Genomic DNA, 25,013 nt, shown 5'->3' with positions numbered 1-25,013 from the left:
TGAAGTGGAATACAATAGATGAGACAGTTAAATCAGCCATGATTAAATGGGCACAGAACATTGGACATGACATTATGCTTGCTGACTGGGAACAGTTATGGACCACCGGTATTAAATTCACGGCATGTAATGCCCTAAGAGAAAATATTATGAAAATGATTTATAGGTGGTACATGACCCCAGTTAAGCTTGCGAAGATTTATCATCTGCCCAATAATAAATGTTGGAAATGTAATGAGACTGAAGGTACCTTCTTTCACCTTTGGTGGACCTGCCCAAAGATTAAAGCCTTTTGGGAAATGATTTATAATGAAATTAAGAAGGTACTTAAATGTACTTTTCACAAGAAACCAGAGGCATTTCTCTTGGGCATGGTCGGCCAATTGGTGTCAAGGAAGGATAGGACTTTTTTTATGTATGCCACTACAGCAGCAAGGATCCTTCTAGCGAAGTATTGGAAGACACAAGAACTCCCCACACTGGAAGAATGGCAGACGAAAGTGATTGACTTTATGGGACTGGCAGAAATGACTGGCAGAATCCGTGACCAAGAGAAAGAGATGGTGGAGGAAGACTGGAAGAAGTTCAAAGCTTATCTTAAGAACTGTTATAATATTGATGAGTGCTAAAGTGTCAAGGGGAAGGAAGATGCAGAATTACAGCTGACAATGTTTGATGATTTAAGGTGAAATTGAGAAAGACAACAAATTTAAATTTAATTGGCTAAAAGGGTTGCTGAAAAACTGTAAAATAAGGATGCAAAAAGGGTGAGGTATGGGGAAGTCCGAGAAAGGAGGTTTATGAAAATGAGGTTAAGAACTTATATTTGTGTGTTTGTTTGTATTTGTTGACGTTTTTATGTTGTTGTTGTTGTTTTGTTTTAAAATTGGAAAACTAATTAAGATTATTATAAAATAAAAAAAACAGAATTGACAGGTGCTGTCATATATTTTTTAATTAATTCGGACAGCTACAGCTCGCTTTGCTTAGTTACTATGTATTTTGGAAAATGGCCCAAGTGTTCTCTATGCCTTTGGATACCTCTTAAGATATTATAACCAAACTTTGCATTTTGGTTCCCAAGCTCAAAGAGCAGGCTTTTGTCTGCTTGGATACAATTAGAGAATTTTGCTTCAAGCTGCAGGCTTCACCTTTCAAAACTGTACTAGTTTTGGTATTTCTTAGAATTTCTGAGCAATGCCAAGTACAAGGCTGCTAGTGTTACATAACAAAATACTAGTTCAAGCAATTAAGTAATCCATTCAAGATACCACAAGCTAGGCTTAAACACCGTATTTTTTGCTCCATAATACACACTTTTTTCCTCCTAAAAAGTAAGGAGAAATGTCTGTGCATCTTATGGAGCAAATGTGTGGCTCCCTTTCTGGCCCCGCACCCTTGCCCAGGACTCCATTGTTGAATGTTCTGCAGACGGAGGCTGTTTGTTTCCCCAACTACATGTGACTGGCTGATTAGATTATCTATCTGGAAACTGTAGAAAAGGCTCCCTTTCCTTTCCTAAAGAAGCTGCAGAACTGTGAGTTGAACCCCATAAACACAGGATTTTTTCCCTTTGCAAAGTAAGCTCAACAACTTTGAGCTGATCCTCAAAATAGGGGTCTTTTCCCCTTTGCAAAAGAAGCTGCACAAGTGTGAGCTGATCCCCCCCAAAAATGGGGCTTTCCTCCTTTCCTCCTCTAAAAACTAGTTGCGTCTTATGGAGCAAAAAATACAGTATTCATAATATTACAAAGTTTACTGACAACTATTCTTCCACACAGCAGCATTATGAGACCAAGCAAAGTGAACTAGGTGGGAAAATAAAGCATACTGGTTTGAGGAGCTTGTGTGCGCACATTTTTTATATTTCAAATAAAAATAAATCAGAAACATCATGTGCAAACTAGGCTACAGGTTTTAGTTTGCTCAGAAGAATTCTAGCATAACAAAAAAATCTAATCATTTTTACCAATACAAATTTCTTTTCCTAGCTCCATCCAAGGCATAGGCTGAGCCTCCAATTTAAAGTCAGGAGACTTTGTCAACAAGTCTGGAAGGGGTTGCAACAGTTGTTTGCGCTGCTCGGCATTCCACAGCCTGACAGGAGAGTAACCTAAAGCAGGCAAACAAGAAAAACTATCAGTTACAAGTTACAACTATTGATAAGGACTGCATGGGCATCTCTCTCCACTGAAAATATTAATATTTCTTTTATTTCCTAATACATTCTCAAAATTCAATCATTCAAGCAATTTAAACATTTTTGTTCTAGAATCAGTTCTGCTTTTTCTGCCTTAACACTTAAGATCACTTCTCTTTTAACCTCTGCTTACACTACTAGCTTTAGCTGATTTTTCACTGCCATTTGATAAAGCTATAGGATACACCCCATACCAAACACTGTCAATCATTAAGATAAAAATACTTATTGTTCCATCAGTCATTTATCAAGCTAAAGGTAAAAAGGTAAAGGACCCTTGATGGTTAAGTCCAGCCAAAGGTGACTATGGGGTGCGCTGCTCATCTCACTTTTCAAGCCAAGGGAGCCGGCATTTGTCCACAGACAGCTTTCCAGGTCATGTGGCCAGCATGACTAAACCACTTCTGACGCAACAGAACACCGTGACGGAAGCCAGATAGCATGGAAACACCATTTACCTTCCCACCACAGTGGTACCTATTTATCTACTTGCACTGGTATGCTTTTGAACTGCTAGGTTGGCAGAAAGCTGGGACAGAGCAACGGGAGCTCACCCCATTGGGTGGATTTGAACTGCTGACCTTCCGATCGATAAGCCCAAGAGGCTCAGTGGTTTAGACCACAACACCACCCACTCCCTATGGTCGTTTATAAAGATCCTGGAGGTAGAAAGCAAGTCATCAGCAGCATACTCACTAGAGCCATTTTCAACGTCACTGACTTCATCAGCTGAGGTATGACCCAACTCCAGCTTCTCTGGGATTTGTTGAAATTTAATGGTGGAGATATGTGATGGGGAACATGAAGACGCTGAAGATGCTGAAGAAATGGTATCTTCCTGACTTGCCTCCATAATTGGGCTATACATAATTGGGGAAAGATATTAAGATTTGCATCTGACAGATTTATTCAGACTCCCTTGACAATTCATAATGCAACAGTTTAAGATCTTATCCCTTTAATGAAAATAAGTTTCAAAAGCATCATATAAAGCAGGGGTGTCCAACAGGTCGATCGGGATTAACTGGTCGATCCCCAGGAGGTTGCAATCGATTGCGGGCTCATTTTCCTTTGCTTTTGCCTAAGAGCACCTGACCCTGGCCCCTCTCCCCTGCCTGGATTTTCTCCTGATATCTGTAACAGAAGATGGAGTTTTTCCTGCAAGGCAAAATGCTTTCACAGTGCTGTTTTGATAAGCAATTAATCCCATCCCCCCTTAAAAGTCTCCCCCCCAAACGGAACCCCAACTAAATGGGCATAAAAAAAGGTCAACAACTTTTACCGGAACCCCAAAAAACAGGGGTAGATCACTGTCAGATTTTAATTCTGAAAGCAGACCACAGTACCTCCAGAGTTGGCCACCCCCGATATAAAGCATAAATAGAAATGTACTAGTTCAATTTTTAAAGAAAATATTAACAGGGGCTTCAATATTCATACCAAACTGCCCTACTTGGAACCTGTTTGGAAGCTATTTCACCCCAGGATTCTGCACAGGATTCTTTTGGGAGTGGACCTCAAGATTGTGCACTCATCACCCATGCTCCTTACCACATTTTTGATACAAACCTGGGGGTGAAATAGCATCAAAGCAGATTGAGTTTTCAGTATCATGAATCCGTTAAAGCTTTCAAAATTCTCACAGGACCCAAAGAAAAAGAAGTTGTTTTTGGAAAAGAATCAGAGAGAGAAAAAGGCAATACAGGCAACAACAACAAAAAAAAAAAGATGTATGGGTAATGAGTGCGAAATAGTAAGCAATATCTTAGTATATAGAAAGAATGTCTCCATGCTGCAGCTTGCATGGTTGCCAGTAGGCAAAGAAGGCCACTGAAAAAATTGAGCCACCATGGAACACTGAATCATGCAGTTCCTAGTATATGAAGGCAAGGCATACATGTGCCACACCCTAGATAAAACCACATGAAGCCCACTGAATCCTCTTCAGGTACCTCAGCTTCTTTGTAGAGAGGGCCTCAGCATACTGATTTTCACTAAGAATTGTCTGCTGGCTCAGAGATGTAGGCTTAGATTCTGGATGTTTTTCCTTTGGTTTGTCTTCAAGCTTGTCATCAAGCTGATTTCTCTGTTCTGTTATCCCATGGAAAGGGGTTGATGCCAGGTGGGCAGCTCTAACAAAGTCACAGGTGTCTTCAGGATTAGGGCAAAGGGTTTTGTTCTTATACGAGCTTGTGAGAATTGCATCTTCATTCAACGGTTCAATTCCATTGAGTTCAGCCTAGAGAGAAACACATAATAGCCACCACCAAAAGGTATTTTTTGTTTTCAGACATTTTGTCCAAAAAAAAATAAAAAAAATCTACCTGCTGAACAGCATGCAGGTACATCTATGGTAAGAATTTACTTCTGCACCCTTTGCTCATTACCCAAGTAAGAGACCACCTTCTAAATGAAACATGGAACCAGGGAAATTAATTCAAGTCCAGCATCCAGAAGGGACCCAAAGTTTATAGCAGCTATGCAATAGGGCAGACCTCAACTTAAGATGGTTATTCTAGCTGAATCACCAGTTACGAAAGTCTGCCACAAGCGGCATCAGTACAAGGGGTTTTATAGGCAACACACAAACAGCTAAACATTTGAACATTCTTAAAACAAACATCCTTAGGATGGAGTCTGAATTAGGTCACCCATATGTCTTAAGTCAGGGAGTATCAATTTTGGATTTCTCAGGGGACATGCTCTTCTCAGATACTAGTCCTGAAAGCCAGAAGGAATTACACTAGACTGTGGGTAGGCAAACTAAGACCCGGGGGCCAGATTTGGCCCAATTGCCTTCTAAATCCGGCCCGCGGACGGTCCAGGAATCAGTGTGTTTTTACATGAGTAGATTGTGTGCTTTTATTTAATTTGTGGGGCATAGGAATTTGTTCATCCCCCCCCCCTCAAAAAAATATAGTCTGGTCCCCCATAAGGTTTGAGGAACAGTGGACCGGCCTCCTGCTGAAAAGGTTTGCTGACCCCTGCACTAGACAAACCAGCCCCTTCACAAAGTCAACAGCAGCAGCTTTAAGAAATAAGAGCTTTACCTTAGGAATGCCTAGGCTACTGAAATCAGAACATTATTATTAAAGTGCGGAAACAGAATTATCTTTAAAACTGTTGAAATTTATCTCTCACACTTATACTCTCATAGGGTTGCTGGAGGCCAGACAAAATTTGTTTAGTGGTCTGACCCAGCTCAGAGTTGTCCCACCCCACCCCCCGCAAGTCTACACTGGTGTGAAACTGATTTAACACAACAGATCCTTCACACATGATGGGTGACATATATTTAAAGGTAAGCAGTGCATACATATGTACACTTTGGTCAATGTGTGAAGTGGTCCTTAGTGACAAGATGCCACAAGTGTTCATGTGTGTGCCTTCATTTAAGAGGTAACAGGATATTCTACATAGATCTCAATAACTCTAAGCTATGAAAAACTTACAAATTTTTCAGGGGATATATTTTCCTTGGCAGTTATACTTTCTGAAGGTTTGCGAACAGCAAGAACTCGTCTGGAACGTACCACTGGAGGGCCAGTAGAAAGACTAAAGGAAAAAACAAATATATGAACAGGTTGACTTCGAATGCCAATTCATTCCATTCAAGAATTTCACCACTTACATTCATTTTCTTCTGGGTTACAGGATTACAACCATACTGTACAAATACAGCTCTACACGTACATTTAAAAAAAATTATAGGTGGTATAACCCGTATTTTAATAAACTGGTTTTTGTTTATTTGTTTGTGTCCCCCATCCCCATTAGGTTTTATTGTAATTTCATTGGTGTTAGCCGCCCTGAGCCTGGCTCTGGCCAGGGAGGGTGGGTATAAATAAAATATTATTATTAAAGCATAAAGAAAGATCAATGAATTTTCTTGATCATGAAATTGATCCCAACATAGAATGCTTTTAAAACAAATTGAGATCACTCTGTCTCCTGCTGAGAAATTAGTTACACACAGTTACCTGGTACTCGCATTTTCTGATGCAGATTCCTCAACAAATATAGAAAATGTCAAAGGATTCACTGCAGAAGGAATCTCAAAATCTGTGGAGAGGAGAGCCAGTAGACTTTAAAAGCTGTTTGGAATTATTTGAGAATATACTTTTTACTGAACACATTGCAAAGGTGCAGTGCAATCAGCCAATTCCAGTAGCCCATCTTCACATCAGCTGACCATCTAGCTCACCAGCAAGTTCCACTATAACAGTGAGGATGAAAACCTATAGCAGGAAGCACATGGTATCCACTAAAGAAGTTCTCAAAGCAACACGTGTGTGAAAGAATGCAACTGTTTCAGCCATTTTACATTCTGTTTGTTGTAAAAGGTTTAGAGCTTTCTGTGCAGGAAGACAAGAAGTTCTTCCTATGACACTTGACACACAAAAGGAAAATGGCAAGTCTAGCAACTAAAAGGGGGAGAATAAGCAAAGGTAATTAGGGGGAAATGAACACACATAGAATCTACTGTCCTGATTAGTGAAAAGGTTGCAAGACAGAGTAACATGATGAACTCAGACTAGATGTTCTCTTGGCCTAACTTAGGTCACATAATTACAGTTTTGTGGCTCTCACAGTGGCTAGGAATAGATTTTTTAAAAACAAAATGGGTTTGTTTTTAAAACTGTAAATTCTACACTTCTGTTAAACAATTTAGATAAACATGCTAGCTCCTACAGTTAATCTACAAAATGTATTTGAGCTAAAGGAGACTTCCTCTTGTCAAATGAGGAACCAACTTTATCATTTCATGTATTTACACTCATTTTCATCTGAGGAAAACAAGCTGTTCTACTGTGACCAGCAACTTTCAAGTTTTCATTTTTGCTTGCTGCTTTGTTTTTGTGAGGGTGCGGATGGATCAAACCAAAGTAAAGCAGGAAGGAACAATACTGGAAAGAAGAGATCAGTTGCTGACTTCTGTGTGTCCAGGGCCAGACTACCTTATAGCAAGCCTTCCAAAGCAGTAGGCCCAGAGTCAAAGAGCAAGCAAGGCTTTAGACAATTAAGTATCAGTAATTAGTCAAATATCAGTCACCCAAAAGAGATTAAGCATAAGTAGACATAGGGGTCAAGTGACGGGGGGAACTGAGAAGTAGGGGGAACTGAGAAAGAAAGATTAGAGGCAGTCTCAGATTCTATTCCATCAAGGTAAAGAAAAACCTCAAAAACAAGTAGGCAGACACACACTGCCCATTGCCCCCTCCTGCTGCTCCTCAAATGATTAAAATTAGCCTCAGTCATTTAACAGAGTGTGCATACTGCTTAATTGTAACTAAAACCTCTAAGTGGTTTTATTGAACACATAGGAGGAAAGTCAAGAGACTTCCTTCAAGCAGGAGCCTACGAACAAAACTTACCGCTAGAACTTGATTTCTCGTGTGGAACATTTCCAACCAGATCAAGATTGCTATAAAGAAAGCATTGGATTAAAAAAAAATACAGGGCACCGTTCAGATCACAAGAGCAGACAATATAGTAAGCCACCCCACACCACTCTGAAACTGGCATATTTTGAACTGGCATATCATTTAAATATCTGACAATTTAAAAAAAGAATTTTCTTTTCTCCAGAGCCAACTCCCACTTTACCTTTTCAATGAAAAAACATCTGAAAGGCATTCTTCAACAAATGCTTCATCATCGGCCAGAGAGAGCTGTCTTTCCTTTAAAGGATGCTTCAGAATCTCAGCCTCTGCCTTGTCAGAAGACACACCTGCAGGCTCCTGCTCCACTACTTGCTGAAATAGTTAAAGAGAACAATTTGCTCACAAACCATACTCCAAATTACGTTCCATATGCTCTAGAAAGGCCACTGCAAACAAATAGCCTACCAGAAATTAAGGTGGGATATTACCTGTGCACATGATCTCTGCTTATCATTTCCTTGCTGCTCTCTCCCCATCTTCTCCAACTCCTCAATTTTCCTTTGTAACTCAGCTTTTTTCTGTGCTAAGGCCTGTAGTTCCTCTGTATGAAAGAAGGTAACAAATCACCACATATTCTCCACAACAGAAGCACAGCTAGAAAGACCACGTATAGTCCCAACCTTTTTCCCAGGTTGCCCTGTTGTAGACTTGGGGTGGGAAAGGGACTGCACATCTGAAACACAAGGCTCCCAACCAAAAGAAAAGAAAATGGACGCTAGCCCCTTGTCAAGTTTATTTCCTACCACCTGCAACATGCAGTGGAATTCTGTTGTTGACTAAGTTGAAACACATTTCTCCGAGGAGAGGGAAACTTAACTGAAGGCTGCAATGATCCTACACAAACAAGGTTGTGGAACAAATACTGTAAGGCATTTACACATTGAGTATTCTAGAGTAAAAAGAAAGGGGGAACATACTTTGTTCTTCCTTGACTAACTCACCTTCCATCTCTGGGTTTTTTTGTTTAGAAAGAGGATTGCCCCAAGGCATAGACTTACACAGAAGGGCTTACTAGCAAACAAGGCAGGACACTACAGTGCATTCTGGCCAGCTTAGAAAAATAATCTACAGGACGAGAATTCTTTGAAGAAATAGAGTATTTGATGATGAAAGCATTTCCTTGACTTGTAACATGATCCAAAGGTGCTTTTCAACCAATTTCTTTCTAAGAAACTAGCACAGGCTCTGGAAATCTATACATTTTCTGACTAACATTAAGCAGCACTGGAAGATTTTCCTGTATTTGCCCATTTCTAATAGATACCGTCTCTTCTCTTTTTTGCTTTCTGTCGGTAGATTTCAGCTCTGATCTCCTCCAAGGAAAACTCCTCCACTCCAGCATACACTTTCTCTTTACAATACATTGGCTTTTCTTTCTTCTCCTGGCCGTCCTGTTGATGGCTTTGCACACGATGTAGGGGATCCTCCTCCTTTCCAGGCTTCCAAGTGCTTAGTACACAATTTATGCTAGACTCTATTTTACAAGGAGTCCTAAGGAGGGAAGTATGAAGCAAGAGTGAGGATTGGACCAGGTACTTAAGTGCAAACTATTAGGACGAGCTCTCTATCTAATGGGTATGGGATTATGCAATGGAACAAGTAAACAGGATTGAAATTTTGGTATTTAAAACTGCCAACTATGTTAACACAAATATCACTTGGAAGTTACTGTCATGTTCAACAAGCAAATGTTTGAAACCAAAACGAGGAAATGGTTATATCGTATAGCAACATACTCAACTTCATACGAATCAAATTATAAACTAAAATTTTACTATGTGTTCAGGAGCAATTTAAGGGCAAAATCTGTCTTGGTCATCCTGATAAATGCCCTTCTTCGTGAGAGGGACAGGACAAGTGCAACACTTGCTCCTGCTCGATCTCTTAGCAACTACTGATACTGTTGGTCACAGTATCCTCCTGAACTGTCCCTGTGAGCAGAGGGTTGGTGGCACTTTGTGTTTCAGTGTTCTACTTCAGTTAATGGGGATTATGCACCCATGCCGTTGCAGTTGTTATGTGGGATGCTACAGGGTGCTATTATGTCCCCAATGCAATTTAATACCTATTTGAAGCAGCTAGGAACACTCATTAGGAGTATAAGCTGATGACATCCAGCTCTTTCTCTGCAACATTTGAATCAGGAGAGGATGTGACTGTTTTGAACTGGTCCTGGATGCAGTGATGAGCTACGTGCAGACCAGCAAGTTGAAACAGAATTCTGTTAAGAGGAAGACTCTGTGGGCAAGTGGTTCCCAGTTCCAGGCACTCCCTCAGAAATAACAGGGGGGTGTTTGCGGGGTGGTGGTGGTGTTCTAGAACTATCCTTGTCAATGAAAGCCAACGTAACTTCTAGGGAAAGGAACATCAACCATGTCCTTTTCTGTGCAGGGATAACTTGCCATTGTGATTCAAGCATTGGTAACATCACAGTTGGGTAACTGATCCAGGAGCTGTGGCTGTTACAGAATGCTGTGGTCAAGTTGAGATTATACCAGAAGGAATTGCACCGGAAGTCAACTGCCTACTGGGCCATGTTCAAAGTCTTGTTACTAACACATGAGAGCCCTCAACAACTTGGGGTCAGATTACCTGTGATACTGCCTGTGCCTTTATAAACCTATAAACTCATTTATTTCCCTATACGAACATTTAATCATAGCACTCTACAGAATATCACTGAGTGGGTGTGTTACCCAGGTTCAGGCATTTTCCTGCTATTTGTCCTGCATCCCTTTACCATGCATGAAGCATCATCAGTCGCTTTCGACATCTTGTAAAGACATACTTTTGTCCTGACCTTCCCTAACCCATAAGATTGAACATTAGTTAATACTGAGTTTGTTTTTATTATACGAAGACATAAAACCTACATTGTTTGTTGTTGTGCAGACTCTTCAACATATGGAGTAAAGCTGGGGACTACAGCAGGGGAGACAGTAGCAGAATCCAAATTGTTCCGAGGACGCTAAAGGGAAAGATAACCAGTATCAGTATGTTCACATATGACCACACCAATCTGTCACAGTGGCCTTTTAGATACTTCCATCAGAAAAAGGGAACCCTGACCGTTAAGTCCAGTCATGAACAATTCTAGGGTTGCGGCGCTCATCTCGCTTTACTGGCCAAGGGAACCGGCGTTTGTCCGCAGACAGTTTCCGGGTCATGTGGCCAGCATGACTAAGCTGCTTCTGGTGAACCAGAGCAGCGCACAGAAACGCCATTTACCTCCCCACCGGAGCAGTACCTATTTATCTACTTGCACTTTGATGTGCTTTCGAACTGCTAGGATGGCAGGAGCTTCCATCAGATAGCCCTTTACAAAAAAAAGTGCACCATATCAGCCCTGCGAGCATTCCTTAAGAGTACCTAAATATAAAACCTGGGAAGCAATATCACTAGAGACTGAAATTTCTTCTTCATTAGTTCATTATAGTAAGATAAATCAAAGCTAAATACAAGGCAAGAGCCTTTTCTGTCCCTGTGTAGAACCCACTACTTTGAAGTTAAAACCATGACTTCAACCTTCTGATCCAAGCCGCAAAGTATACCTTGGGTTTTGCCTCCTATAGAACAAATTTCTTTTCCCCACATTTCCTGTTATGCAAAACAATGCACAGAACACATTTCTCGTTCAAGGATGAATGGCAAAGCGTTTATATATCCCATCTAAGGCCTAGAGAGTGAATAACCAGGAGCTGCAGACTCTCCAGAAACCCAAGAGGTATCCCACACCCAAGGTTAAAACATCAGATGCTACCTGGTTTATGCATGCTAACCAGTGCTGCATGAAAAAGGATTGCAAGATAGATTTAACTACCAGGACATTAAGACAGGAAATACTCAGACCAAAAACTTTGAATGGTCTGAAATAGTCAGAGAGAAGAGCTTTAGTTTTAGACTGAGCCCAAGATTAACATTAAAAAAACAAAGGTGAATTCCCCACTCAAAATAAGCATTTACTTTTGAAAGATATTCCTACATAGGCACCCATTATGTTCCAACTGTAGTGGGAAGTTTCACCCTTTTTCCTTACCCTGCCTGTGTTCCAAGGTCCTGCCTGGAGTTCATTCTCTTTAGCCTTTACTGCTGGCGGTACAACCCATGGCTGTGGTACAAGCGCAGGAACCTCAGTTCTAGGAGCTACAACTCTGTTCTCATCAAATATGGCAAAGCCTGGGCGATGTGATGCTTGCTGAGATGAATTATGGAGTCTCTGTTCTTGGCTTGGAACTAGAAGATGACACTGAGGTTAAAGGTAAGTGTTCATTGTTCACATGCGAGACTTATTGTTTCTAACATAGCCAAGCTCCACTTACGCTTCAAAGCATTTCCTACACGGCTGATTGGCGCTTTCACCATTTTCTTTCCTCTTCCCTTCAGTTCTGCCAGTGTAGCTCTTTGGGGTTCAGAAGCAAGAGCACCCAACTCCTCTTCCCCATCAGCATCTTCTAGATCTTGCAAGGCCTGTCGAGACACACGGGCCTGGAACTGCCTAGACACAGAAGTAGCAAGTTCTTTGCAGTGTAAACGACATTACTAGGGGTTTTTTTTTGGGGGGGGGGATTGTTTTCCGTATTCCCACAGGCCCAGTCTCTCTTGTGATAGGTTACCTGTGATGGGACTCTAGTTTATCTAAAGGCTCAGCTTTCAACTGCAACCCATCCTGGAATATCAAGTCAGCTTTCTGGTAATTCCCTCTTGCCTCAAGTTCCTCGGCCCAAGTGATGTAGAGTTGTGCCAGGGATTTGCCTATACCTTGGCTGTACATATAGCTATATAGGTCCAGCGGTTCACTACAACAGCTACCCTGCAAAATGCAATAGAAAAGTAAGGCTTTGTTGTATCAAAAGGGGGAGGTACAAATGTTCTTTTTCAGAGCAATTCTAGACTTCATCAACTTGGAATGCTCTGCAGCAATATGGAACAAAACAAAGCACACTTCTAGTCCTTGGGGTCTCAGAGACATTGGACTATGGGAGAATGAAGTGTTCTTTAAGCTGTTCACTCTCATTCTGTGATAAGCACGATCACCAGGATACTAAACAGTGCTCAGTCTGACCTGTGCTCAACATCCAAACTAGCCCTCATCAAAACATGAGAAGCAATTTTAAATTCAAATCATTAGCCCTTAGTCTTTTCTTTTTTTGGCTTATTTGTTATTCTAATATTTTTATTTTTTGTAAGCTGCTTAGAGGTTTTATTGTAATCAAGTAGAAATTAATATGGTTAAAACAATGTTTCTAAAGCAAGAAACATGCTTAGTTTTTAGATAATTTACACATGACATAGCAAGCATCCCTTCCTGGATGGAGAGAGAGAAAGAATGCTTCTTAAGAATCTACTCGGCACCTACAGATTTTTAAGAGATCACCATATCCCTTATATAGTGTGGGAGTTTCTCCTAAAGGTCCCAAAGAGATCAGAAGCCTGCTCCACAGTAATTAGGAGCAGGGCTTTCAGTGTATCTGCTCCTGTTCTGTAGAGCAGCATTCCTATTGAGATATGGCAGGTGATCACTATTACACTTTCAAGAAACAATTGAAGGCATTTTTATTCTGACAAGCTTCCCCAGTTGAGTCAAGAAGTCCCTGCCATGGGCATCTCCTTATTTTCCAATTCACCTGCTGTTATTTTTTGTACTGTTCTTCAGCCATTTTTATTATATTGTGCGCATTGCCTTGAGACATATTGAGACATATTTCAAAGGTGATTAACAATCAACAACAAATGTATAATATATACAAACTACCTGCTTAATCAGGGCTCCTTCTCAGTTTATTATTACATTTTATAGTTGCTTAGCATCTAGCCTGTCTCATGGCATTGTCATCAGTTTTGAAATGTACAGTTTTGATATTGTAATAGATACAGTACAAGGGATATGTATTAAACTCTTTTGGAAAACTAAGTAAGTCCAAACATGATACAGTTGGATGATTCAGAGGAGAGGAGCAACTAGGTAAAGGTTAGATTCCTCGCCCCAATGAAATCTAACTTTTTTGCTGTGGCGCATGTGTCATTTCAGCATGGGCAAGAATTAGCCAGTGCAAATGAATGCACACATCCTCCCATAAATGGAGACAGTTCATGTGGAGTGAACTGCCTCAAGAAAACTCATGAAGTACAATAACTTCTGTGATGGAATAAGAAAGTCAACGAAACTTATTGATGTTCAGAGTATAAAGTAACCTACTACAGTCTGACAAGGCTTAGAGTTCAGCAAGCTGGAAGAGAATACACATGAGAAAATTCAAATAATATATCTATCACTCACAAATTTAAGCCAGAGACTGAGATAGCGGGGATCTTGGTAATATCTCTGCTGCTCATTCAGTGCTTTAACAGCTCTCTCCAAAACAGCAGAAAGGTTGCTCTCTTTACCACCTTGAGGAAAGGTTTGCTCTGTCCATTTAATATACCTAGAGATATCAGAACAATTATGAGCACAAGGAAATGACACCTCTATTTGAGAATTGCCCATGTTCTTATGTTCTCATTTTAAGTTTTTTATCCAAAGATCATCTGAAAACCTCAGGATATAAATACAAAATAAATAAAACAGAACAAGAACAAATAGCAACAACCCCCCCACAACAAACCAATAATGCCCCCCTTCACAAAAGCTTACCTGTCCCAGACATCCAGTGGATCATCTCCATTATAAAAGCGAATTTCAGATTCAAATTCCCTGGAATTAAAGTAATCAGTATTTAAGTAGCTAGAAATATATATTTACTATTTCTTAGCATAATTTAAAAATTAGCATCAGAGGTTTTTTCTCAGTTAAGTCTACTTTTCCTCACTATATACAAAGTATTTGATTAGCAAGATACCACATTTTGGAAAATTCTTTTTCAAAAGGTAGTAAAGATTCCAGGTTTATAATAGTGACTAGCTTGTTTGAAATACTATTTTGAGGAGAACAGACAATGTTTTACTTGACTAACTTGTGCTGTTTGGATCTCAGGTAGCAGGGCTAGGAAAATTCAGATCAAAAGTCACTGAAAGTTGAAGGAGACAATACTGAACTAGATTGACCAATGGTCTGAATGAATACAAGATAGCTTCTTATAGCTGGCTTATAGTAGCCTATGTAAATATGAGGTTCCTGGATCCAGCGCAGATTCAATTGCTGGAATAGCCAGGCCAGCCTGGTAATGGCCCTATGGAACCTTAAGAGAACAAAGAGAGTGACTGCACCAGAGGGGAAATGGGTGGGCCTCCTTTAACTGTTAGAAAGAAAAAATGCCAAAGTTAGGAGTCATGTAAGCCCAAAGCTGGAAGAAAAGCTGCAGGCTGCAAAGGCAGAGAGGCGGCCATGTTTTATTTCTATTTGAATCTAAGGCCACTTAAAAACAAAGACCTTAAAGCAGTGGTTTCCAAAAGGTGTGGCACCCTGGGGTGCCTTGAATGATGGTCAGGGGTGCCTTGGGCAACACTGGCCTCCATTCCTCTTTCCTTCCCTGCCTCCTCTGATACCCTTTCATGTCTCTGTCTCCCAAAGGCTTGCATGGCTGTTTGTTGCAGCAGCCCTGGCTACAAGCTCCTCAGGTGAATGTGGTGCCTCTGGGGCTGGCCAGGGGGTGTTGGTTGCCAGGAGCTGAGGTAGCCTCTGAGTAAGCAAGCAAGTGGGGGAGGGAGCCCAGCCAGCCAGTAGGCCAGCCCTTGCTGTTGGGAATGGACAGATAAGTGGGAGGCCAGGCAGGCAGGCCTTTCTTGTGCTTAATTGTGCAATGCCTGCCTAGGAGCTGACTGCACTGTACTTTCTTGTGCTTAATTGCGCAATGCCTGTCTAGTAGCTCAGTGCCCGGTGCTGAAGGAGAGCCTTTCTGCCATGCAGGCCCAGTAGTACCCGCTGCTGCCAATCAACGTAAGGTGCTGGCCTCACATTCTCCTTTGGCCACTCTCTGTTGAGCCACTAAGGCTGAGAGCATCCTCTTCCCAGGCCCCTGTGGGGTGGCATGAGGAGGCATTTCTCTTTGGGGCGGGGGGGGGGGGGGCCAGCTCAGAGACCAGGGGCAGCAGCCCAGAAGACTCCCAAGGAGAAGGAAGAGAGGGTGGGAGGCTGAGGGAACTGCTGACATAACTGGGCTCCTGAGCCCCACAGGGGTGTCACAGAAAGAATGTAGTTGGTCAAGGGAGCAGTGGACTCAAAAAGGTTGAAAACCTTATGCCTTAATGGATAGAGAGACAAACAAACCATACTATGCTCACCGCTTTTGCTGCTGGATGGCTGTATGGCTGGAAACATCCAGCTGAGCCAGAGCTTCCTGTAGGGTAGCCATCACTCGTCCTTGCCTAAGAGGTTGCACATTCTCCTTGCTCAGCTCCCACTCGCTCCCATCCGAAGACATGGTAAACTGTATTTTATGCACACAAGGCCACAGTGCCTAGGTGCACGACTCCAGGATTACAAACCCTAGTGATAAAGAGAAATGAAAACAATGAGGATATTTGTGTGGAATGAAAGCAGGAATTCAGCTTGTTGGTATATTTCCTAGCAACCTGACAGTATACTTTTGCAGGCCACCCCAATCTGAGTGGTGCAAGATTCCAGGGGTTCCAGGTGCTTACCCTGGGTTCATGTTTCCTCAGAATGGGGACCAGAGAGACAGTCTTTAGGATATATGGCTTATTTATTTACACACATATATACAACCTGAGCTTACGGTGGAGGGGCTCCCAGCATTAACACCCCAGAGGATATTGCTTCTCCCATAGCCACAGCCTTGGATTCCAGCAGTAATCGGGCATGTCTCTCCCTTACAGGCTTCCGCCTGCTACCTGCTTCTAGCTCACTCTTTCTCACACACAACTCTCCACTGTCTACTCGCGTGTCACAACTGCAAGCAAGCAAAAACGTGGGAGGAGAAAGAAGCGTGTAGGTTCTTACGCTCTTGCCATTCCCTTCGCGGGAGCAAACGGGTTAGCAAGAACCTCGCCCCTCCCTAGCGCCGTATTTGTCCACCGGCTTAAGCGCGCTTAAGAACTGGCTCTCCACGCCAAAAACAAACGAACAGAGACTCGCCACCCTTCGGCTTCCCTGCCCCGCAGAAGAACCGGCTCAGCTAAAGGAAAAGCAGAGCGACAACCGCTCACCTCAGCCTCTCTCTCGCACGGCCTGGGCCCGGGGGGGGAGGAGGCGCCTTCCGAGGGAAGCTGCTTCTCCGGGCTCCAGCTCCGAACTCTCGAGGCTCCTCAGCAGGTCTCTCCTCCGTCCACGTTCAAATATTAACCGCCGCACACACGAACACCCCTCACGAGACCCCGCTCCGCCTTATTGGCTGCCTCCGAATACTGCCGCCTGCCATTGGATGGTAGGGAATGCAAAGCATGACGGGTCCGCCGGTGCATGATGGGAACGGTAGTTCTCTCTGGGTGTCGCTTGAAAGCGAGGAGAGCGGGCGAAACGGAGCTCGGATTCGCAGTGCCGCCTTCTGCAGGACGTTCACTCCCAGCAGCAGCGAGAGAAGACACTTGGGAATATGCACAGTGGGGCTTCCGAGTAAGCAGGCGCAGGGTCGGGGGGCGGTGACCGAGCAGCGTGCGTGGTGCTTTACGGAGTACAAAAGAGCAGGTCCCTGCCCCGAGGACTTTACCATCTTAAAGTACGGTACAGAGAAAGAGAAGGGGAAATAGTGTGTTGCAGCGGGCAGGGGCCAACACAGAAGTCAAGAACATGCCTCGTCAGGGCCGGATTTAGGTTTGATGAGGCCCTAAGCTACTGAAGGTAATGGGGCCCTTTATACCTCCAGCTGTCCTTTGTCAACAACAAATTGTCGCTGTGTTTTGAATATATGCTATATCGTAATTTATGGACCTAATAGGTATCTAAAGCCATGTGCACATGCAGAATGTAGGCACCCTATACTGTATTTAGAAATGAGCAAACCAGTGATATTTTAGGGAGCAGGCTAGCAGGCGGGGCCTATTACTTTTATCATAGGAGCCTATACAACACAAAATACTGTTGCTGTATGTAGGTTTTATTTTATTTGTTTTTTATCTTATATTTTGGAAATGTACATCCAGTTTTTTTTCTTTAAAATTTTTTGCCCCCCCCAAGAGAGTGGGGCCCTAAGCTACAGCTTTTTTAGCTTATACAGAAATCTGGCACTGTGCCTCATGTTCGTGTATGGGGACACCTGAGCGCCAGGTTTGCACATATGTATGCACACATGCGCTCTTGCGTTTTGCTCCTAGTGTTGCCAGGGGTGAAATATGTCAGGTGGGGAGAGACAGTGGCTTTCCAGGTGTTGCTCAACTCGCATCATCCCTGGCCATTGCCATTGGCTATCCTTGCTGGCCGTTCAGCAACACCTGAAGGATCAAAGGACCCCACACACCTGAGATATGTGATTTTTTTCAGTGAATTAAGCTAAGGCAGGAGCTAGGGAGCTGTGGCAAACGCTTCATGGAAAGAAGAGTAGTTATTTGGGCAGTCTTTTGAATGACAAAAGCATTTCTGGGTGCAGCAGAACGATTTCCTGGCTCCACACTTCATTTCCTACTGCTCACTCATATGTCAAATTAAATCCCAGAGAAAAGGAGTCACGGTTTAGCAGTATATATTGGGAGTAAATTACAGTGAATACTGCAATTGATGGGGTGGGGAAGAATGCAACTTTAGTTCTTTGTTTTATTTTATTTTAAAATGTTTTTGTTACAGTTTTTGAACAATACAATTTAAGCAACATGCAAAAAATAAAATAAAAAGTGAAATAAAATAGGAAAGAGGGGCAGGGGTAGGCAGTCTAAGGCTCGTGGGCCACAAGCGGCCCACAGGGGTCGTTTAACCATCCCATGAGCTGCCCCCAAACCAAGCTGCCCGCTCAGCAAATCCTCGCGTGCTGCACTAAACCGGTGCAATGCAGCGTGGTGACTCGCTTCTGCGGTGCTGGAAATTGCGTCTGCGCAGACACTGGAAATCGCGGGTGCGCGCAGTCACATGCGCACAATCCAGCAATCTCTGCTGGAGTGAACCAGCCCAGGCAAGGTAAACCTTACCAACCTCTGGGTTAAGGTATTATTATTTTTTAATAATATTTATTAAAGTTTCAGAAAAGTTACAAGAAGAAAAGAAGAAGAAAAAAGAAGCAAAAAATACAAAATACAAAAAAGTAAAAACAATTAAAAACAAATCAACCTTTCCATGTCTTGACTTTCATTTACTCGCACCTCCCTTTTTTGTATTCTAGTTCAATTAGTATTCTAGTTCAATTAGTTATTTCAGCAAATCCTTTCCATTTTTGCTTTTATCTTAATAAGGATAAGGTATTTTGACCATATCAATTGTTAATACAAATATACTGGACTGCCAGCTATGATTAGGATTGCCATATTTCAAAAAGTGGGAGCAAAGTTGTTGAGCATTTCCCACTAACTTTTCCAGTCCTGTAACTAACTACCTGACCCTTTAAACCTTTTCTCAAGGTCATTTGGGAAGATAATTGGGTGGTACAGAGGGGAGAAGCGTACAGAAGTAAGAGCTCATTATTGGAAGCAGGAAGTCAATCTCATTATTTATCTCCCCATGAATGATGATGCCTAGCCTTTATACCTATATATATTACATTGGAAGCACATTTTCCTCTCAACAAATTCTGGGCAGTTTGAGCAGGGAATGTACTTCAAATGTGCTTTGAAAGTATAGTATGTGGAGCAAGACATTTTCACTGTAGTTTGTTTCTTTGCATGTCTGGCCGCTAGGTGCTGCTATTAGGTTAGGATACACACACACACACACACACACACACACACATATATATTACCGACAAAATATTTTTTGTCACAATCCTCTTTCCTAAGACAAGTGTTCAGAACTGTACAATGTTCACCCTGTGGAATACCTCTTGTGAATATAAACAGGGCCAGTCCAGAATAAGGGGCCTGTCCATATGGCTATTGGTAGGAAATCATTATTAATCCAGGAGCACTTGGTGAGTTTCATGAAGCAACAGGTATCTCTTCACCTGACATTATGTCAACCATGTGAAATGGCGTTACAATAATGCGGGTTGGTATCCCTTCTAGCACAGGAAGATGAGATCAGATACAGGATTCATATTTTTGAAATTAAAACCTTCACATTTATTCTAGTAGGCTAGATGTCTTCAAAAGTTACTTCAAATAAGAGAAAGACTTCCTCAATTAACTATCCACAACCATTGGTACTATGTATTGTGACTTGAAGCAAATTGTTTGACCTAATAAACTTGTCCTGCATTCTTGATCAAAAGCAAAAGCAGTGTGTAGAAACATATCAGAGGCACTATTTAGGCATGGAACAATTGCCCCACATTCCACGTTACATTGCACATGTACTTATTTTTGTTTTTTGTTTCAATTGTATTTATTAATTTCATTTATATCCCATCCTGCCTCCAAGGAACTCAAACGTGGTTCTGCCCCCCCCCCCATTTTATCTTGCAAGGTAGGCTAGGTTAAATGAGAATGACTGCTCAAGGACACGCAGTAAGCCAGGAACCGATGGTGCGGAGCTGCAGAGCTGCCATCCCAAAACTGGCATTGCTGCAGCTTACCTGGATGCTATGGAGGTGGGGTTATGACAGCAGTAAGAACAGAATTGTGCAGGCACACCAGCAATAGCACCAGATTGGCTCTGCCGGCAAGTTTACATAGCCCCCAGTCTCATCATCATTCTGCCCTGAGGCAGCTCTGTAGCTGGTTGTGCAATAGCCACACTGGAGTGGCTCATCCAGTGGGGTGCAGAAGCAGCAGCAGAGGTCCCAACAGCAGTGTCACTGCTGTTTACTAGGAGGGTAAGGTTGAAGTAGTGGTGAGGTTGGGGCCATGCAGGTAGGCTAGTACCGGCTCAGCCTCAACCACACTGCCTCTTCCTCCTCCTGATAAACAGCAGCAACACTGCTGCTGGGAGGCTAGTGCTGTGCCTCAGCCCCATTAGATGAACTGTCCTTCACATCCTCCTGAAAGCCTGGCATGGCTCCCTTGAACCTCATTATCATCTTGAACTAAGTGGAGTTTCTACATGATGCATGTATTGTGGAATAGTCACACTTCGTTCATTCACTGCAGTGGGTCAGTTTGTCTAGCTGTTAACAAGAAGATTAACATTTGGATCCCTTCCAGTCGGGATTCAGGCCTCATCATGGGACTGAAACTGCCTTGGTCGCACTGGTTGATGATCTCTGGCGGGCTAGGGACAAAGGTGAGAGCTGTTTCCTAGTTCTGCTGGATCTCTCAGCGGCGTTTGATACCATCGACCATAACATCCTTCTGGACCGTCTTGGGCTGGGAGCTGGGGGCACTGTCATACAGTGGTTCCGCTCCTTCCTCCTGGGCCGTGTTCAGAAAGTGGTGGTGGGGGATGAGTGTTCAGACCCCTGGGCTCTCACTTGTGGGGTGCCTCGGGGTCCTGTCCTCTCCCCCATGCTTTTCAACATTTACATGCAGCCACTGGGAGAGATCATCAGGAGGTTTGGGCTGGGTGTTCATCAGTATGCAGATGATACCCAGCTCTACCTCTCTTTTAAATCAGAACCAGTGAAGGCGGTGAAGGTCCTGTGTGAGTGTCTGGAGGCGGTTGGAGGATGGATGGTGGCTAACAGATTGAGGTTGAATCCTGACAAGACAGAAGTACTGTTTTTGGGGGACAGGAGGCGGGCAGGTGTGGAGGATTCCCTGGTCCTGAATGGGGTAACTGTGCCCCTGAAGGACCAGGTGCACAGCCTGGGAGTCATTTTGGACTCACAGCTGTCCATGGAGGCACAGGTCAAATCTGTATCCAGGGCAGCTGTTTACCAGCTCCATCTGGTACGTAGGCTGAGACCCTATCTGCCTGCAGACTGTCTCGCCAGAGTGATGCATGCTCTGGTTATCTCCCGCTTGGACTACTGCAATGCGCTCTACGTGGGGCTACCTTTGAAGGTGACCCGGAAACTACAACTAATCCAGAATGCGGCAGCTAGACTGGTGACTGGGAGTGGCCGCCAAGACCATATAACACCGGTCTTGAAAGACCTACATTGGCTCCCATACGTTTCTGAGCACAATTCAAAGTGTTGGTGCTGACCTTTAAAGCCCTAAACGGCCTCGGTCCAGTATATCTGAAGGAGCATCTCCTCCCCCCATCGTTCTGCCCGGACACTGAGGTCCAGCTCCGAGGGCCTTCTGGCGGTTCCCTCACTGCGAGAGGCCAAGTTACAGGGAACCAGGTAGAGGGCCTTCTCGGTAGTGGCGCCCGCCCTGTGGAACACTCTCCCATCAGATGTCAAAGCGATAAACAACTACCTGACATTCAGAAGACATCTGAAGGCAGCCCTGTTCAGGGAAGTTTTTAATATGTGACATTTTAGTGTATTTTTCATCTTTGTTGGAAGCCGCCCAGAGTGGCTGGGGAAACCCAGCCAGATGGGCAGGGTACAAATAATAAATTATTATTACAGTGGTGCCTCGCAAGACGAAAAGAATCCGTTCCGCGAGTCTCTTCGTCTAGCGGTTTTTTCGTCTTGCGAAGCAAGCCCATTGACGGCTTAGCAGATTAGCGCTATTAGCAGTTTAGCGGCTTTTAGCGGCTTAGCGGATAAGCAGCTTAGAAAAAGGGGGGGAGGGGAAAAAACCCGCAGGAACTCGCAAGACATTTTCGTCTTGCGAAGCAAGCCCATAGGAAATTCATTTTGCGAAGCACCTCCAAAACGGAAAACTCTTTCGTCTAGCAAGTTTTCCGTCTTGCGAGGCATTCATCTTGCGGGGCACCACTGTATTATTATTATTATTATTATTATTATTAAGATTGGTGGTTTGAGCCCACCCAGGGATGGCTGTGGGCAGGATTCCTGCATCACAGAGATTTGGACTAGATGATCCAGCGTCATGTAGTGGTTAAGAGCGGTGGACTTGTAATCTGGTGAACCGGGTTCGTGTCTCCGCTCCTCCACATGCAGCTGCTGGGTGACCTTGGACTAGTTACACTTCTCTGAAGTCTCTCAACCCCACTCACCTCACAGAGTGTTTGTTGTGGGGATGGAAGGGAAAGGAGATTGTTAACCACTTTGAGACTCCTTAAGGGGAGTGAAAGGTGGGATATCAAGTCCAAACTCTTCTTTTTCATCCTCAGGATCCCCTCCAACTCTACAAATCTGTGTTTCTATGATACAAGACATCTACACGACATCATCCAATTGCTGCATTCCTGTGTTCCTCGCCCCCGTCCCGCTGCTTCCATCTTTTATAGACTGTTGAAAATCTTTTTTTCTTTAAAAGAACGGCAGTAGCACAACCTTCATGGGTGTGGATGACCCTTTTTATTGCTCTTTTGGCTTTTTCAAGATGTGTGTAGTGACATACTTGGCAAGTGAGTCTATCACCTTCACTGTTACCTTTCCAGTCAGCACCATATCAGCTGCATATTTTAGTTATGGTAATCTTTTAATATTATTACTGATACATTTATTATTATTAAAATATTTGTACAATAGCATTTAAATAAAATAGGATGACTGCATAAATTTTAGAAACTGCATTGTTATTTTAAAAGGGAAAATTGTCATTCTGTTTTTTCTGCTCACTACTATTTTTATCACTGTGTTGTTGTTTTTAAAGTTTATTTTCTCTTCTACCCTTTAACATTGAAGTAATTGTGGAATACTGCTGAAATTCAAAAAGTACTTCAGCAGGTAGAGGCTAATAGGTGTTGTAGTCTAAAACATCAGGAGGTCACAAAGTTGGCAAAGTCTGGATTAATGTGTTGTAAGTCTTCTCCTTAAACTGTTAACAAAAAATTGTCAGTGAAGGATGTATTACAAGGGAATGATGTAGAGCTGATAGTTGTTCTTTGGGAAGCCATTCAAAATGACCAGGGGTTTCATTATTTCATTGTTTTCACTTGTAACAAATATTCTGAAGTTTGGTAATGATAACTAGGAACAGCCTTACCTCAAACATTAACCTTTAATTAGAAAGTACTGTACAGGAACTGGAAATTTTTAAAGAGTACCAAGCATCATTGGGTTTGCAACATTCATATGCCTTATCTGAAATTATTAGCCCAGTTTGGATTTCACATGGCTGCAACTCAAAGCAGTAACAATGACATAAAATTCACAGATTAGAGGGCTTGTTGTATTAACTGCCTGTTTCATTAAGTGCTTTACATCTCACCCAATTGACTATCCACATAATACAAGCCACAGAGGTTATCATAAGCAGTACATCATCACCAAAAACTGCGATTAGGAGCTAATATTGTTACAGAATGGTGCTTGTGATATCAGAAAACTGTAACAACCTGCACATTACATGTTGCCGAAATAATGAAGTATGATGATAACAACCTGTATGCATGCACACACACCTTACCCAGTACCACCCACAGAAGCAAACATAAATAGAATCCAAATAAATAGAATTCACCTTGTTTATGATGGGCACACATTCACACTGGCTTTTCCTAAACTCCCAGGGAGTTGCTATTATCTATCCCTATTTTCTCTTTTGAACCGTGGCCCTAGTTAGGCGATACAGCTCTGGGAAGCTTTCCCACTCTTCAGATAGTTACTCTGTTACTGTGCATTTGTTTAATTAATTGCTCATTTTGTTCTCAGGCTGTTGTATTGGCCTGGTGTGTTTAAGGTATGCATGAGTGCCTAAAAGGTGACAAGCCTCTGAAGGATGACTCTGTCCCTTTCATTTATTTATATGACTTAGGCACATGATCCCCTGTTAATTGCAGGCACTGTTAGCTTAGTGTGACTTGAGATAATGTAGTGTTGGCTCCAGGCCTCTTAGCTGGCCGTAGGCTGGTATATTAACTCAAGCCTATATCATCAAGATCCAAACCCCAAAAGTGGCAGGCGTTCTCCCGCAAAATGGGCATGCAAGTTCTAAAAATGTTTATTCTTCATTTGGCATTGGAGGCAGACAGGTTGAAACTAACCTAGAGGCGAGTTCAGAAATTGCAGAAATCATATTAAGGACAAGGTGTCAAAAGGCATAAGAACAGAGTGTCTGTTCATAGAGAAAGCTTAGCATACCCAAAGAACCCACATCCAAGCACAGGACGATGTTAATAACATTCCCTGAAGGCAATTCTAACTCGCAAGTACAAATCAGACGATCAAGCAAGTGGTTGTTTACTAGTCTGGCATTGGCCATCAAGACTAAGACTTCCACTCCATGCCAGCAAGTGTGATCTATCAATGGCCACAGGCTTCTGGATGTGGATCCCTGCACTGGAGGCAGAGGAAACGGGTGCTACAAGGGAGAAAAACGCTTCAAGCAGCTAGGATCCAAATATTATGCTCTTATTCAGGAATGGGAATATTTTAACAAGCCTGCTCAAAGATGGTAGTGCTGAGCATCCTGTTGTATATGAGGGCCTCTAAATC

The 25,013-nt window shown here is 42.8% G+C and overlaps 1 protein-coding gene across 2 annotated transcripts in view; it reads right to left on the bottom strand.

Moving 5' to 3' along the window:
- The window catches only part of BUB1B (BUB1 mitotic checkpoint serine/threonine kinase B), a 29,944-nt gene extending 13,858 nt beyond the window's left edge, over positions 1-16,086 (bottom strand). For both annotated transcript variants that reach the window (XM_079995887.1, XM_079995888.1), the window contains exons 1-16: positions 15,862-16,086; positions 14,276-14,335; positions 13,922-14,066; positions 12,258-12,454; positions 11,964-12,139; positions 11,681-11,877; positions 10,518-10,612; positions 8,909-9,135; positions 8,073-8,185; positions 7,808-7,956; positions 7,576-7,625; positions 6,181-6,262; positions 5,653-5,755; positions 4,153-4,439; positions 2,897-3,060; positions 1,970-2,113 (exon numbers count right to left, since the gene is read on the bottom strand). In XM_079995887.1, coding sequence (XP_079852013.1) covers positions 1,970-2,113; positions 2,897-3,060; positions 4,153-4,439; positions 5,653-5,755; positions 6,181-6,262; positions 7,576-7,625; positions 7,808-7,956; positions 8,073-8,185; positions 8,909-9,135; positions 10,518-10,612; positions 11,681-11,877; positions 11,964-12,139; positions 12,258-12,454; positions 13,922-14,066; positions 14,276-14,335; positions 15,862-16,001 — 2,329 coding nt within the window. In that variant the 5' untranslated portion in view covers positions 16,002-16,086. The remainder of the gene's footprint in view (positions 1-1,969; positions 2,114-2,896; positions 3,061-4,152; positions 4,440-5,652; positions 5,756-6,180; positions 6,263-7,575; positions 7,626-7,807; positions 7,957-8,072; positions 8,186-8,908; positions 9,136-10,517; positions 10,613-11,680; positions 11,878-11,963; positions 12,140-12,257; positions 12,455-13,921; positions 14,067-14,275; positions 14,336-15,861) is intronic.
- Positions 16,087-25,013: the final 8,927 nt, after the last annotated feature.

This window comes from Podarcis cretensis (genome assembly GCF_951804945.1).
Source record: "Podarcis cretensis genome assembly, chromosome: 1".
Lineage (NCBI taxonomy): Eukaryota > Metazoa > Chordata > Lepidosauria > Squamata > Lacertidae > Podarcis > Podarcis cretensis.
The sequence above is the reverse complement of the archived record's forward strand: the minus strand, read 5'-3'. Positions and strand labels throughout refer to the sequence as shown.